At 37.7% G+C, this 13,568-nt stretch overlaps 1 protein-coding gene across 3 annotated transcripts; it reads left to right on the forward strand.

The window, feature by feature from the left end:
• The first annotated feature begins 116 nt into the window (after window positions 1-116).
• Window positions 117-13,478, forward strand: LOC128232533 (glutamate receptor 4-like). Of its 3 annotated transcripts, none has more exons than XM_052946159.1 (17): window positions 117-536; window positions 2,137-2,295; window positions 2,825-3,061; window positions 3,704-3,894; window positions 4,241-4,294; window positions 4,420-4,513; window positions 4,614-4,777; window positions 5,497-5,514; window positions 7,260-7,373; window positions 8,138-8,266; window positions 8,447-8,638; window positions 8,887-9,021; window positions 9,156-9,324; window positions 9,657-9,885; window positions 10,319-10,618; window positions 11,354-11,566; window positions 12,756-13,478. In XM_052946159.1, exons 1-16 carry the CDS (start codon window positions 422-424, stop codon window positions 11,559-11,561), a joined length of 2,508 nt encoding a protein of 835 aa, XP_052802119.1. In that variant the 5' UTR covers window positions 117-421; the 3' UTR covers window positions 11,562-11,566; window positions 12,756-13,478. The 3 variants fall into 3 exon arrangements, with proteins under 3 accessions (XP_052802119.1, XP_052802117.1, XP_052802118.1); XM_052946157.1 differs by having other exon boundaries at window positions 119-536; window positions 11,354-11,543; XM_052946158.1 differs by lacking the exon at window positions 5,497-5,514 and having other exon boundaries at window positions 120-536; window positions 11,354-11,543.
• The last annotated feature ends 90 nt before the right edge of the window (window positions 13,479-13,568 follow it).

The raw sequence follows: 13,568 nt of genomic DNA on the forward strand, positions 1-13,568 counted from the left end.
AGCCAACGGTGAATTGAGGATATCACAGACAATGCTTCGTCAGAACTCTGTTCGGAACGCACTGTCCCTCGTGGCCTATTGCATTCCACAGCCATAGAAATTGCATCAAGCTCCGTGTACAAACATCTCATATCATTATTTAATGGAATTGGCTGGATACGTAAGAATTCCGTGTACATCGTTTGTCGGGACATTTCATTAGCTGGGACTGTCGTTACTATAGCGACAAAGATAGTGCAAACAATAGCTTTCCACAATAAACGGGCAATATTTTGTTTAGGCTTTTTGCAGAAGGATGACTGCACTCACTCATTAACCATACGATTGTAGTGATATTTGAATGAGGAAAGCGATCCTCATAGTCTGGGACATGTTCTGGTTGTGACCAAAGAAGATTTCCAGGAAGGAAGAACTTCGAGCTATGATGATATCAAACTGTTTTGGAATGAAGAATATATTTACAGTTAGTTTTCTTGGATATGTTCTTCTTAACTTCGATTGCGTCTCGGCGTTTACTGAAACAGTTCTTAATGCAGGTATGCAATTTTATTTTTATAATTCGTTGTCTGACGTTAAAATGCGCATCCGATGTTAAATTTGCAACTAGATAAACGATAAAAGACCTACCTTCGATATTGAATTAATTTTATCGTGAACCGATTAAGGTATCGTATTGAAACAAATTTGTTTGCCTTGTGAGTAAAAGAAATGTAAATAATAGTATCCAAATGATTGAAACAATCAAATACCTGTTTCTACAAAAGTACTCAACTGTGTCTTAGGACTTGATCGTACCTATTTAAGAACTAGTACTGTTGGACCGGCTTGATATCTTCGTTTACAGGATAATGTTTGTATCCGGTCTTGGAGAACTTTAAAATAATTAAGAAATTTATATGTTATTTTTGCGTTACTATTTATTGTTTTCAAGTTAATGCGTGCTCTAATGAGGCTTATATATTTTAATTAAGTTGTTATTGATAAATAATGGGACAAGTGTAAAGCGATGCTAACGAGTTGAAGCCCGCAGTAGACTAGATGTCCAGTAAACTCGTGTTTCACTGATAGTTCCAAGGCGGTAATTTCAGCATTTAACTGTAAATCAATTCTGACGAGGGTATGTTTTTAGTGTTTGTATTTGTGTATATGATGTTAATATGTTACTGTCCCTAGTTCATTGTCGTTTAGGACATTGCCGTTTACCCATAAAAGGCTTTATTTATTTTAAATTTCGACTACTGGGCTTGTCCCTGTATTTTCCATCGTCCATAAGACAACCTTGTGCACTCATAAGTATGTGTTTTGGTCGCAGCGAAATACCATAGGAACACAACAAATGTCGATCAGAAATGCCATGCAAAATTAACACAAGTACTAATGCGAATGCAAGCCGGTTCCTCCGTTTACGGATTGAATGAACCATATTTTACAGACACCACTATTCTTAACGACCCATTTTTCAGTAGCGGTTCTACTATAGCGCACAGCCAAGTTAACGCAGATTTAGATGAATGCAATCTTGGGTACAAATATCAAGCGTTACAGAAACAAATGTCCTTAGAGGATTTTGTTTAAAATTGTACAATTGCCGACATTCTTGTTCAGGTAATGGAAACGCGAACCGGGTCCAGAAGATCAATATAATTATGAAATGTAAAGTGACCAATCGCCAAAAATGTGACCTGAAAGTGAGCCGGATCCGTTATATCCATATGATGCTATAGAGATGAACCGATAAAACTGTACATTGCATGGTATAAATACTTGATTTTAATTGCTCCGAAACAAATACAGGCAAAAGTGTTCTTTATAGAACAGAACAAAAAAGAACTGAACATTTTCCCAAGAAGGTCATAGACCCATCTGGCAAAACATGTAAATATACAATGGCGACAAAAGCAACAATAACACAATTAACGCAATATATGCAAACAATAATAAAATAAAATAAATAAATAATTAATACATAATTATGCAGATATAGAGAGGTTGTTCACCTGTAGTTAATAATTATCCATGTCTTCATAAGAGTACTTGATTCACCTAAAGCTACTGTGTAATTGTTAACAAACAAATAAATGTTGATTACACCAATCCTATTTAAATTTCATTTATATACCCGAAGTGTATTTGCAGTCATCCTTGGCCATAAGGGTCATGTGAACGCAAGCCGTTTCCAACAGATCTCGGAAGCCCTTTCCGCCTCGAGGAACACGTCTTACTGCCGGGTGAACTTTACCACCGTCGAGTATGATACGACCAATGGTAGTGCTGTCTACTCAAGTCTCAAACACGGTAAGTGAGTGAAGTGTTGTTGTTAGACTGCTTGTCCCGTATCCACCATTTTGTTGTATAACTAACTAGTGAAACAAATAATGAAATCGTAATGGAAGCCTTCATTTGCTGTAAATAAAAAATGTGTTTTGATAAAACTTTGGACAAATATTAAAAAGATGTCTGCTATAAATACAGAAATTAACAACGTAGTCATGTGTATCGACTTGCGAGTCCAAAGAAAATGAGGTTTCAGCATTAGCTTCATATACATTTTCGTCTCCTTGGCCTAGTGGTTAAGGCGTCCGCCTACGGAGCGGGAGGTCGAAGGTTCGAGTCTCACAAGGGGCTTGTTTTGACATGGCCGGTTGCCGACCCAGAATCTAGTTAAATTGAGGGGTACCGATTGCCTTCCTGCCAGGCGCCTGGCATTTGGGATAAGGAATTGGGGTAAAGATGTTCACGAATGTAGGTGTCTCATAAGCCCAACGGGCTGGCACTTAACTAAGAGGGGTGACACTATAATAAACAAAAAACCACTTTCCTTCAGCCCGAGCGACGTTTGAAGACACACGGATGACCGTTGCAATTGGACCCCAGATTGATGTATTTACGTCTCCTGATTACGTGATAATGCACCAGATCCACTTCGTCACCTCCTCGGGGCTCCTTATGGACCCCGGGGATAGGACTCTTCCCATACTCCCAGACCCGAAGTCATTGTCAAATGCCATCGCCGAAATTGTTGGATTTCTTGAATGGAATAAGGTTGCATTTCTTTCACAAGGTAAACGCTGAATCAAATGTGAAAGAAATTATTTCGACATTGTATTAATCACTCGTGTTGGCCTGATGTTATGTGCAAGTGTTTTCTTTTGTTATCCAAATTGAGAACCGAGCAGTATTATTCCGAAATATAAAGTATCAGATACGCTAATTTTCACACATTGAAAAGTACAATTTACGAACCGACAGTCAAGAAACATGTTCGACTTTCAAGACCTAATGACACCGCAACAAAAACATTTCGACTGAAGCGGGCAAGTCCACGCATAGTGTATTTGAAGATATGTTTAAATAATATATTTTAGAATAAAACATTTCTTCTCAACATTGAATGCACCTGCTTCGTTAGAGTCGTGAATAATACAGCGTGAATTACGAGGGAAACCGGGGAATCCGCAGAAAAATCAATTGTCCGGCTTAGTGACCATCAGCCAAACTTAATTACCAATAGTATTTGAACGTTTTCATCCCATAAACATGCAAAGAAAACTATTAGTATCAAATGATATGTTTTTACACATGTTTCGAATTTGCTGAACTATCAAAAATGATGGAAAATAACTAAAATGCCATTATTTGGTTAATGAAAATTACTGTATAGGAGTGACATACACAAAGGCACACTATTGTCATGTACTTCCAGAGGACTTCTCCCCAGTGCTGGCCCTCGGGGGTAAGAACGTGTTTGTGTCGCCAATACGTCTGCCATCACACATTACTTCCTCCAATAACCCGCAACTGAAGGCAACCCTGACCACTCTCAGGGAGTCCCAGATGGACAAGTTCATACTGCATTCCATGGATAAAAACGTTGTCAAGCATGTTCTTATAGCAGTAAGTAAGGCGGCTATGCTTGATGTACAGTTTAACCCCGTTGGCTCGAACTCGCTTGGCTCGAATTCCTTGTTGGCTCGAACTAGATGTTAAGGACCGATTTATTTATAATGAGAGCAAACAATCTCGTTTGGCTCGAATTTTTCGAGGCTCGATGTATTTTTGCAGGTCCCTGGGAGTTCGAGCCATCGGGGTTTGAATGCAATTTGAACAATATTAATAGCAAATTTACTAATACTGTTAAAAACATTCTACTAAGGATTGGCTTCATTGCCGTTTCGAAACAAAACATGATAAACTTTTGTTGATAAAGTTATACAATACATATCGAAATATTATATTTCAGGCTCAAGATCTTCATTTGTTACACCACTCGATTCGTTGGTTCATTACGTACTTGGTGAGTGCATATACTCTAAATATACTGAATCAATAAATCAAATTGATCAACCATTGCGTCATATAAAACTGTTCATGGGTAAACTTATGCGTATGTATCCAAACTACTCAAAATTGTGTTTGCAGGACTTCGATGAAATAGCAAGCGAAATAGTGGGAGTGGCGAAAGTGTATGGTTTGCAGCTGCTTGAAAAGGACAACTTTCCTAAAGAGATTGATGGTAAACAGATTGATTGGGCATTTTGTATTAAACCATGGATAATAAAATAAATCAGCTGGTTTACTTTAATATATTCGTTTTTGAATCAATGTAATTTCAGGCCTGTTTAAGAACGAATTGTCCCGACTAGAACGAGGCTTAATGGGTGACGTCATTGGGATTCTTCACCATTATCTCAGAGCGCATGCTCAAGATTGTCTCGATGAACCAGATGAAAACAACACAATGTCCGCAGAACAGTTCAAAGAGGCGCTTAAGAACGAAGTATTTAGATATTGCGTATTTCGCAAATAGAAAAATAACATAGATTAGCAGTTAACATTAGGACTGCAACAATACGCCATAAAATATCGTAATAAATTGCAATATGCAGAGCCAATATTGTAATACTTCGCAATACGTAAAGACCGAATTGCAATATAATGCAATATATCACATTATGTTGCAATGTGTGTTTTATTGATGATAAATAAGTCGCGTCCCACAATGATAAAAAATATATATTTGAAAAAAATATTCATCAAACAAATGCAATTTGAGCTGTTTAGCAATGAACTTTTATTGAAACATTAACTTTGCACAGTCTAGACAATGTATCTCTTTATAACATATTGTGATAGGACGGTACTATGAAAATGCTACTGCGGTTCAATATCTTCATCACATTGTTGCAGTCCAAAATTAAATTGCTTGGATGTGTCATAGAATAGAAGTAATGAAGCTTTTTGTTGGCGCCTTGTCGATGTAGAACGTTCTAGAAATTACATTTTTAATAAATCATTAAAACATTAGAAGTGCTTTGTAGAACTAGTTGCCAAATGTGTTTTTGTTTCCCGAATTTCCGGGCTTTTCATGGTAGCAGTAGTGCGCTGATGTGGATTGATTAATTACATAACTCATATTTATTTCTTAAATGTTGTATCTTGAATAGAAATATAACCTGTTTCATGTTGTTTCACAATTTTTTCATGTCCTTTTCTTAGACAGATATATACCCCAACGTAAGTTTGACTTGTTTGATTTTAATAAAATGTATGTGCATGTGAATGATATATATTTACTGTTTCCTTGGTTCTGGCATGACACTAAGCGGGCACATGATTTGTTAACAAAACATACAGAAATGTAACCGTGAGTACCATTATTTTAAGGATCGAATGTTTTAGAATTGCGCTTCTTCTGTGTATTTGAAAACACGAGGTCATAACGCGGCTGGAGAAATCCGTAGTAAGTGATGTTTCAGGATTATCCCCGCACTGATCAAATGTTTCCATACATAATTGAAACCGCGATTATTAGAAAATATGCTCTAGGACAATGCAAATAAACGCTTCCAAGACAAGTGAACGCAATAGAAATTCAGCAATGCGTTCAGTAAGGTGAGCGTTTAAAAAACGGAGGTAATCTGTTTTGTTTTGTAACCCAGTTGCAACGCAGCGCATTCAGTGTAAGCGGGGAACCAAACAGAACACGTTCGCCGCAAACGCGTTTACTGAACGCATGGCAGTTGTTCGAACAGCGGTGTCGCCAATGACGTAACTTATTTTATCGACAGCACATACTCGTAGTTTTGAAAATCCACAGACGTCGTTTTACTACTATCAGAGGTGTTCCAAAATTGTATAGGTCATCGGAGTATGAAAGGATATGCGGTCTTCTCTGGAAGGGCAGTAGGAGTAATAATATTTGTCACAATTAAGCAAAATATAATTTATCGCAAAACAGTAGGATCAAATCAGAAGATCAGAATTAATAAATTTGAAACCACAGCATAAATTTGGAACTTATGCGCATTAAAGTGTAAACTTTTCAAAACATATACAGTTTGCTTTTAACTTTATCATTGGAATCCATTTCGTAGGCTAGCCCTCGTGTAAAAGAACGCCCTGGTCTGATCCGATTGTTATCCAGTGAGTGTTTACCACGTGAAAAATAACGTCATATGTGTTACGTTAGAAGGCAACATTTTGCTTAAAATGAAGACTTAAAATAAAGATAAATTTTCTTTTACTACACCATTTTAAATGAAACAATGGGCATTATATGCCGCTTAAAGAGCCCCGCCTGCGTTTTATTACCGGAGTTTGATAAGGTGCTTAATTTCCTTTAACACTTCAACAAAGCTGTTTCCAAAATACTGTTTTGACAGTGGAGCACTGTCAAAACAGTATTTTGGAAACAGCTTTGTTGAAGTGTTAAAGGAAATTAAGCACCTTATCAAACTCCGGTACGTTTAGTGAAAAGGTTTGTCGAAGTGTTTTAAGAAACTAAACTCTTAATCAAACTCTGGTAAAATAACGAAGGTGGGCCTTCGTAAGCGACATAGAATGCGATATGTTTCATTAAAAATGGTGAGGAAATAGTGATGTTATATTTGTTTAAAGCCTTCGTTCGAAGTAAAATATTGCCTTCCGACGTAGCATTTATGACGCAATTTGTCACGTGGTATACACACACTGTATCGGAAATAGTCATTGATTTTACAACCACTGGTATGCGTTAATTATCCCAAACTTTTGAGAATTTTGATACCTTTAAAGAGCAGTTAATTTTAACATTTTGGTTCTATAAACATGTATTACATATACTACAATTAATGTCGATCACGGTGTTAATAATAAAGACTACAACTGTTTTAAATATGAAAAAAATCTGTTCCACGTAACTTTTTATTTTATTTGATCTAATTGACATTTGTTTCTATATATTTGTAAACTAACACAGCTTTTCCACTGCCACTGCCCAGGTTGACTCCTACACCGGCGCCCTCGGCAACTATATCTGGCCGAAAGGCAGCAAGGACGTGTCCAATATACGGAACGAGTATAGTATCTACATCTACAGATACATAGGAAGAATGGTACGGCAGAAACTCGTTGACGGTCTGAATAGTTAAAGTAATATTTACTGCATCCATTTCCAGAGTTATTGAAACAAGAACAAAGGATTTAGTGTCGGAACGGTTCACAGTTACATTGCAAAGAGTCGCATGCTTAAGTAATATTTATCCGCACGCTTTATCATGCGCCAGTAAAAGATATTTGTAGTCTCTGAACTAATTATGAATAATGAAATATGCAGAAGTTCGTCCTCGCTAGCATGCAAATGGTTATTATTCTTTAAGCATTCACAAATTACCCATAACTATGTCGGGCCGAAAATGTCGGGGTAATTCAATCAGTATCTGCATACGATATTGTCCCTGAGGTGTAATTCGTATTTTTTGGTTCTAACAAGAGTGGAATACAATTCAGGTCATGTAATATAGAATAAAATCAATGCATTACTTTTGCCTTAATATATGACCATGTGATATCCCAATGGGCAATCATAATGACCATGATGGCCCAATTTGAAGTACTTCGGTGGCTGTTGACTTATTATAATGCATACTGATAGCATCCCATTATACGTGAGAAATGCATAAACACTGCTCTAAGAATCATATTCCGGTGGTCTTGACCGTATGTTTCAAGTTGTTGACCGCACTTATAGTACATATTGAGTCGTAATATCGTCCAGTACAGAGTATGTTGAAAATAAGCAGTATGCTTTTGATGTTGTGTGTTTTTTATTATTATATAGTATTGTATAAAATCCGCTCATTGCCAAAAAACATTTCAGCTGAAGTTCGGTCAGGTGATTTTCCAGCGGAAGTCCCAGCATCCAAGGGTGATCAACTATATCTCCAAGGAAGAGCCACACGTGCCAGAACCGTTCAAGGACAAGTACTTCACCGTCATCGCGAAAATGGTGTGTAAACGTCATAATCGCTAGTTCCATTTGCAAGTATAATTTCTTTAAGAATACGGTCATTTTTAGAATACATTGTTAATTAGTACCAAAATGAATACTAGTATCCACGATTACTTTTATGCGTGTATGTTCATGGTGTTGAATTTGGTTTGTTTGTTTATTTATTTTTAATCCCAGGACGAGCCGTTCGTGATGCGCACCGGCCGCCCTTGGCCAAACGACTACGAGGGTTTTTGTGTGGACGTGTTGCGGGAACTGTCCCGTCTTCTCAACAACTTCAACTACTCCATTATTGAGCCGGATGTATCCAGGGCGAAGGCTAACGGCAAGTCTGTCTGGGATGATATAATCAACCAGCTGAAAATCGGGGTAGGTATAAGTGTGGCAGGTTTGAATTGTGTATTGAACAACACTTATGGTTAAGGCATGGGAAAACGATACAATTACAAATAATAACTTGAACAATCTTGGTCTTCTTTCGCTGTAAAACTAATTTCCATTAGGCGGTACGGTATTTAACATAATATTTAACCAAAATATTTAACCAAATATTATTTGGTGCTAATATCTTACTTATCAGAATTATGGTCAATTCATATGTCCTTTTCATGTTTCAGAATGCTTCTATGGCTATCGGAGCGTTCGCGGTGACGGCGGCCCGCGAGGCAACCATTTCCTTTTCCTACACCATCATTTCATCATCCGTTAGTCTGTTACTCCGTCGTCCACCAGATACTGTGAACTACTTCCAGGTAAGGTATCCATCCAGTTCATTACAAATACTCGATAAAGCTTGATAACCGCATCGAAATATTCGTGTAATATAACGTTTGACAGACCAATACAGCGTTCAGTAAGATGCTCGTTTCGTCTCATTTTGTTTTAGTTCCTCGGCCCATTCTCGTGGAGGTTGTGGCTGCTGATCATAGGTTTTGTACTGGTTGTGGGTTTTGGTCTGTTCTTTATGGCACGGTTTGACTCCACCCAGAACGGGTCCTCCCAGCGGTTTGATCTCAAGGAGAGCATATGGTACGCCACCACCGTTCTGCTGCAAGGTAAAATAATTCCCTAGGTTGAACTCATTTGATGCATTTTAATTTCGATGGAAAAGTGTCTTTTATTCTTTTTTTTTACTTGTAACCATTCCGCTTGCCGCTCTCTTCCCTCAGATAAGAGTTCTTAAAATTCCTTCGTACCATGTGAGTTTGGTTTGTGGTCACCAAGCCGGACAAGTGGTTTTCCTCCGGGTACTTCGGTTTCCCCCACAACACAAAACCACGGTCTCGCATAACATCGTGCCAACGAGAGTGATTTATATAATGTTGTAATAACTTGTTAGACTATATTGTTGATAATATACATTAATTTTACGTCGTCTGATGAACAGGAAGCTCCGAGTACTCCCCACAGACCACGTGCATGCGGACTATCGTAGCGTTCTTCTGGTTTTGCACGCTTGTCATCAACGCCGCGTACACGGCAAACCTGGCCGCCTTCCTGACACTTCAGCAGAATGACGACCGTATCAAGTCGGTGGACCACCTAGCTAGGCAAATCAAGGTCAAGTACGGCGTACTCAACAACAGCGATCTCATGGAGTTCTTCAAGAAATCGAGGTTTGCCGTGCTGTGTTTTTTTGCGTATACTTTTTAATACAGTCTATAAATGAGCCCACGCGCATATATTTAAGCTTGCTATAGCAGTCATTTTCTGACATCTATATAGTGACTGGTTTCTTTCATTTCGCCGCGAAAATACAACAATACAAAACCCGCTAAATGGCGGTACAAAGATACGGCAATACACCATGCGGAGGGGCGAAAAGAGGAAAATATACCAATAGGCGGGGCAAAAATACAGCAATACGAGCGTGCGTATTTTCGTTGCCCCATTTGTCGTATATTCGTTGTTTCACACCGCTACTGTGCGTACTTTCATGTTTTCGTGGCGAAACTACACATAAGTCATCATACATTTTATAATCAGTTCCATGTTGTACACACTAGTACACATAAGAGCTATCAATGTTTTCCTGTACCGTTACTGCAGAGACGACCCCTATGAGCGTATGTGGACTTTCATGAAACTGAACGAGGCCGTATCAATTCTACCGGAGCGCGCCTTCGGTGTTAAGTCAGTTCTGGAGAAGGACAACTACATATATCTTGACGACGGCGTTATCAACAACTACATGGCTCAGAGCAACTGCGAACTCGAGTCAATCGAGCAGAACTTCGGAGTGAAGCATTTTAGTATGGGGCTCCCTAAGGGGGCGCCGTATCGTGGGGACATCAACAGGGCACTTCTTAAACTGAAGGAGGATGGCACGTTGGATAGGCTCAGAAATAAGTAAGGATGATTTATGTAACTAATATAGAATCTCATTCAAATTTATGAGAGCTCATTGAAGTGATAATAAATCGGTAGGACGAATATAATAAATGAAACAGTAGCAAATTAAAATTTTAGTACTGTTACACACGGACCGATTCTTCTGAACTTTGTTTAATTCAACAACTTTGTTAACGTCATCGTTATTAACTTTACAAAAACTTTACTGCATTGAATGTTTAAATGGATACACTTGTGATTTGCAATGTTCCTAATACTAATTGAGACCAATGTTTCACATATAAGTGTTCCATTTGAATATATTAGCACATCATCAATTATGTCACGTTTGAAATTAACAACGCTGTCAATAATCACTTTGTGAAAACTTTAATGAAGTGCTAAACGATCGGCCAAATGACTGCTCGTACTGCACCCGATCGGTTCGGAGGGAGGAGAGCAAGTCAAAAGGTTACGCCCGTAAAACACAACTACGTCAATTAAAACTCCCGTAAATTACGCCACATCTAACCCCTCAATAACATAGAAGTAGATTCAGATATTGAGATCTTGCATTTAGGTGACGATATTTTTCAGGTCGAGTTTTCCACCTCTCACTCAGGAGGTCCTTGGTTCCGACCCTTTACGGGCACGTACCCTTTGCCTTTCAATACTGATACACGTATGTACACAATCTAGCTAAAGTGAATGCATTTACTATAGGTTTAAACAACTTCCATATTATATTCGCAGATGGTGGTCAAGCAGCACAAACTGCACACGTGACCAGGTAACCAAAACGAAGACAAACACCGCCTCCGAGCTGAACATCTCCAACATGTTTGGTGTCTTCATTGTTCTCATCGGATTCACCGTCCTAGCGATAATCTACGAGATTACCATTTTCGCCTGGAAACTCGTTCGAGACTCGCGAAACAAAAAGGTGGTTATCGTTATGTAACGTCGGTAAGCCTCATTCTCATCCATTTATAGTTTTGTTTCTTTTGTTTTTCATCATCATCAATATGTTTTATTGTTGTTTCATACCTTAAGGAATCCGACCTTGACATAAGCTAGTTATCTGATAGCTCCGTTAACTTATTTTGATGCCTTAAACCTGCGTTGAAAAAGCCCCAACGCCGCGTCCGTTGGTGTGCCAACGAGTGGGAAATAGACGTGAATAGTAAGTATGGTTTATTAAATTTAATTTTTAGATGTTTATAAGAGTAAAATAAAAAAAATCAGGGAATGTAGTTGCACTTAGGATTGACTGTGTCTTTTGTTAAATGTTAAGGTTCTGAACAAAAATCAAAATATGAGTGTCAAGAACTTCTTCATTGTCACCACAACGTACATCAAATTGAGCGTGTTGCATCAAGTACAGCAAATTAAGTTCTTAATGTTTTAAAGAGCAAATCTTTTGTCAATAAAAATGGAATTGCTAATAACTAAGCTACATTAACGCTGATCATGAAAATCCAGATTTTTACGTTGTCAACATATAATAGAAAACTAAAGTAAGTTTTTTAAGTTCTATACGATCTGATTTTGATTTTTGATCAGACATTGTAGACAACAAATCGTCAATCCCATGTAGAACATTCCCGATTATTTTGAATTTAATTCTTATAGACCTCTGAAAAACAAAACAAAAAAAAACATACTCACTATTTACGTCCATTTCTCATTGGCACAAAAACGGAAGACGTACGCGTTGGAGCATTTTTAACGCATACCAAAAGGTTATGGCTTTAATGATTGTCCTCCGTGTTTGATGTTATGCAATGTTGATTTATTTTTTATCAGGCATAAAATGGAAACTGTTTCTATATTTGCTTACAAGTTCAACTGATATCGGACTTAAAGGATATCTTGAATCTTTGGAGGCTAAAATACATTGTTTGTGGTATCAATTTTTATCAAAACCGAATATCATTTCGAAGTAATTTGTGGTCAGCAGGCATTCAAAATTCATATATAATGTGTTTTATGGTTTCTTGGTTCGTAAGACAAATACCGGTTATTCTCTGATTTTCTGTAGTAGTTTATCACTGTCATGTTAAAATGATAATTTAAAAGTAGTTTTCTACAGATACGGTCGTTGGTTTTGTCTGATTCAATGATTTCTAACTTTTAAACCCGGCTTCGTTTTCAGTCCAATGGTGTGGACGAGGGCTTGAAACGGAACAGCCTGCCGTTCCTGCCCTCCCAGCCAAGCATCGAACACTAGTGGTCCTTGACTGTACACATACATTATACGCTCTTACGCGATCGGCCATGCATCAACCGGAAGAGCCGCTAATTCTACATTGTTGCTATCGGTGTGCCAACTGATTTGGTTAGGTAGTTCGATGGTATTGTCTTGTGCTAAATTAAATCATATTCAGCAGCCACTTGTATAAATCCGCAGAAGTGTTTTATTTGGTCAATACTTCAAAATTCTTATTGATTGGTCAATAATTATCCAATATAAACTACTAACCAATCAAATCGTTTTAATGAGTCAACTGGCCAAAAGATAACATGTGGACAACTTATCAATATTTTATTCGACTGGCTGCAGTACCTTTGTCTGAAAAACGTGATCTGTATTTTAATTGGCGTAGTTGTGTTTTAACTTGCAAAACGAGTCGTTTCATAGTCTTCCATGTTTTCACTTGTGTGTATATTTGATGTGTTTATTTAATGTGTATATCATTGCGCAATGGACACGATGATGTAGCATAAATGATTAAAGTTATTGAGTGTCTCATTCCGCTATGGTGAATCTCCTTAACAAACTGTCTTCTTGTTTTATACATCTATCATACGTACATACATTACGCTATTAGTTTTGCATTATTGTACTTTTTACTTTACAAATAAATTGACAAATTGAGATATTTCATCTTTAATTACACTTGTGATTATTCTCAAATGGCTAAAAGAAGCTGGAATTCCGCGAATCGAATGTGTCGCCTGTCGAGGC

Source organism: Mya arenaria, chromosome 4, assembly GCF_026914265.1.
Source record: "Mya arenaria isolate MELC-2E11 chromosome 4, ASM2691426v1".
In the NCBI taxonomy this organism is placed as follows: Eukaryota; Metazoa; Mollusca; class Bivalvia; order Myida; family Myidae; genus Mya; species Mya arenaria.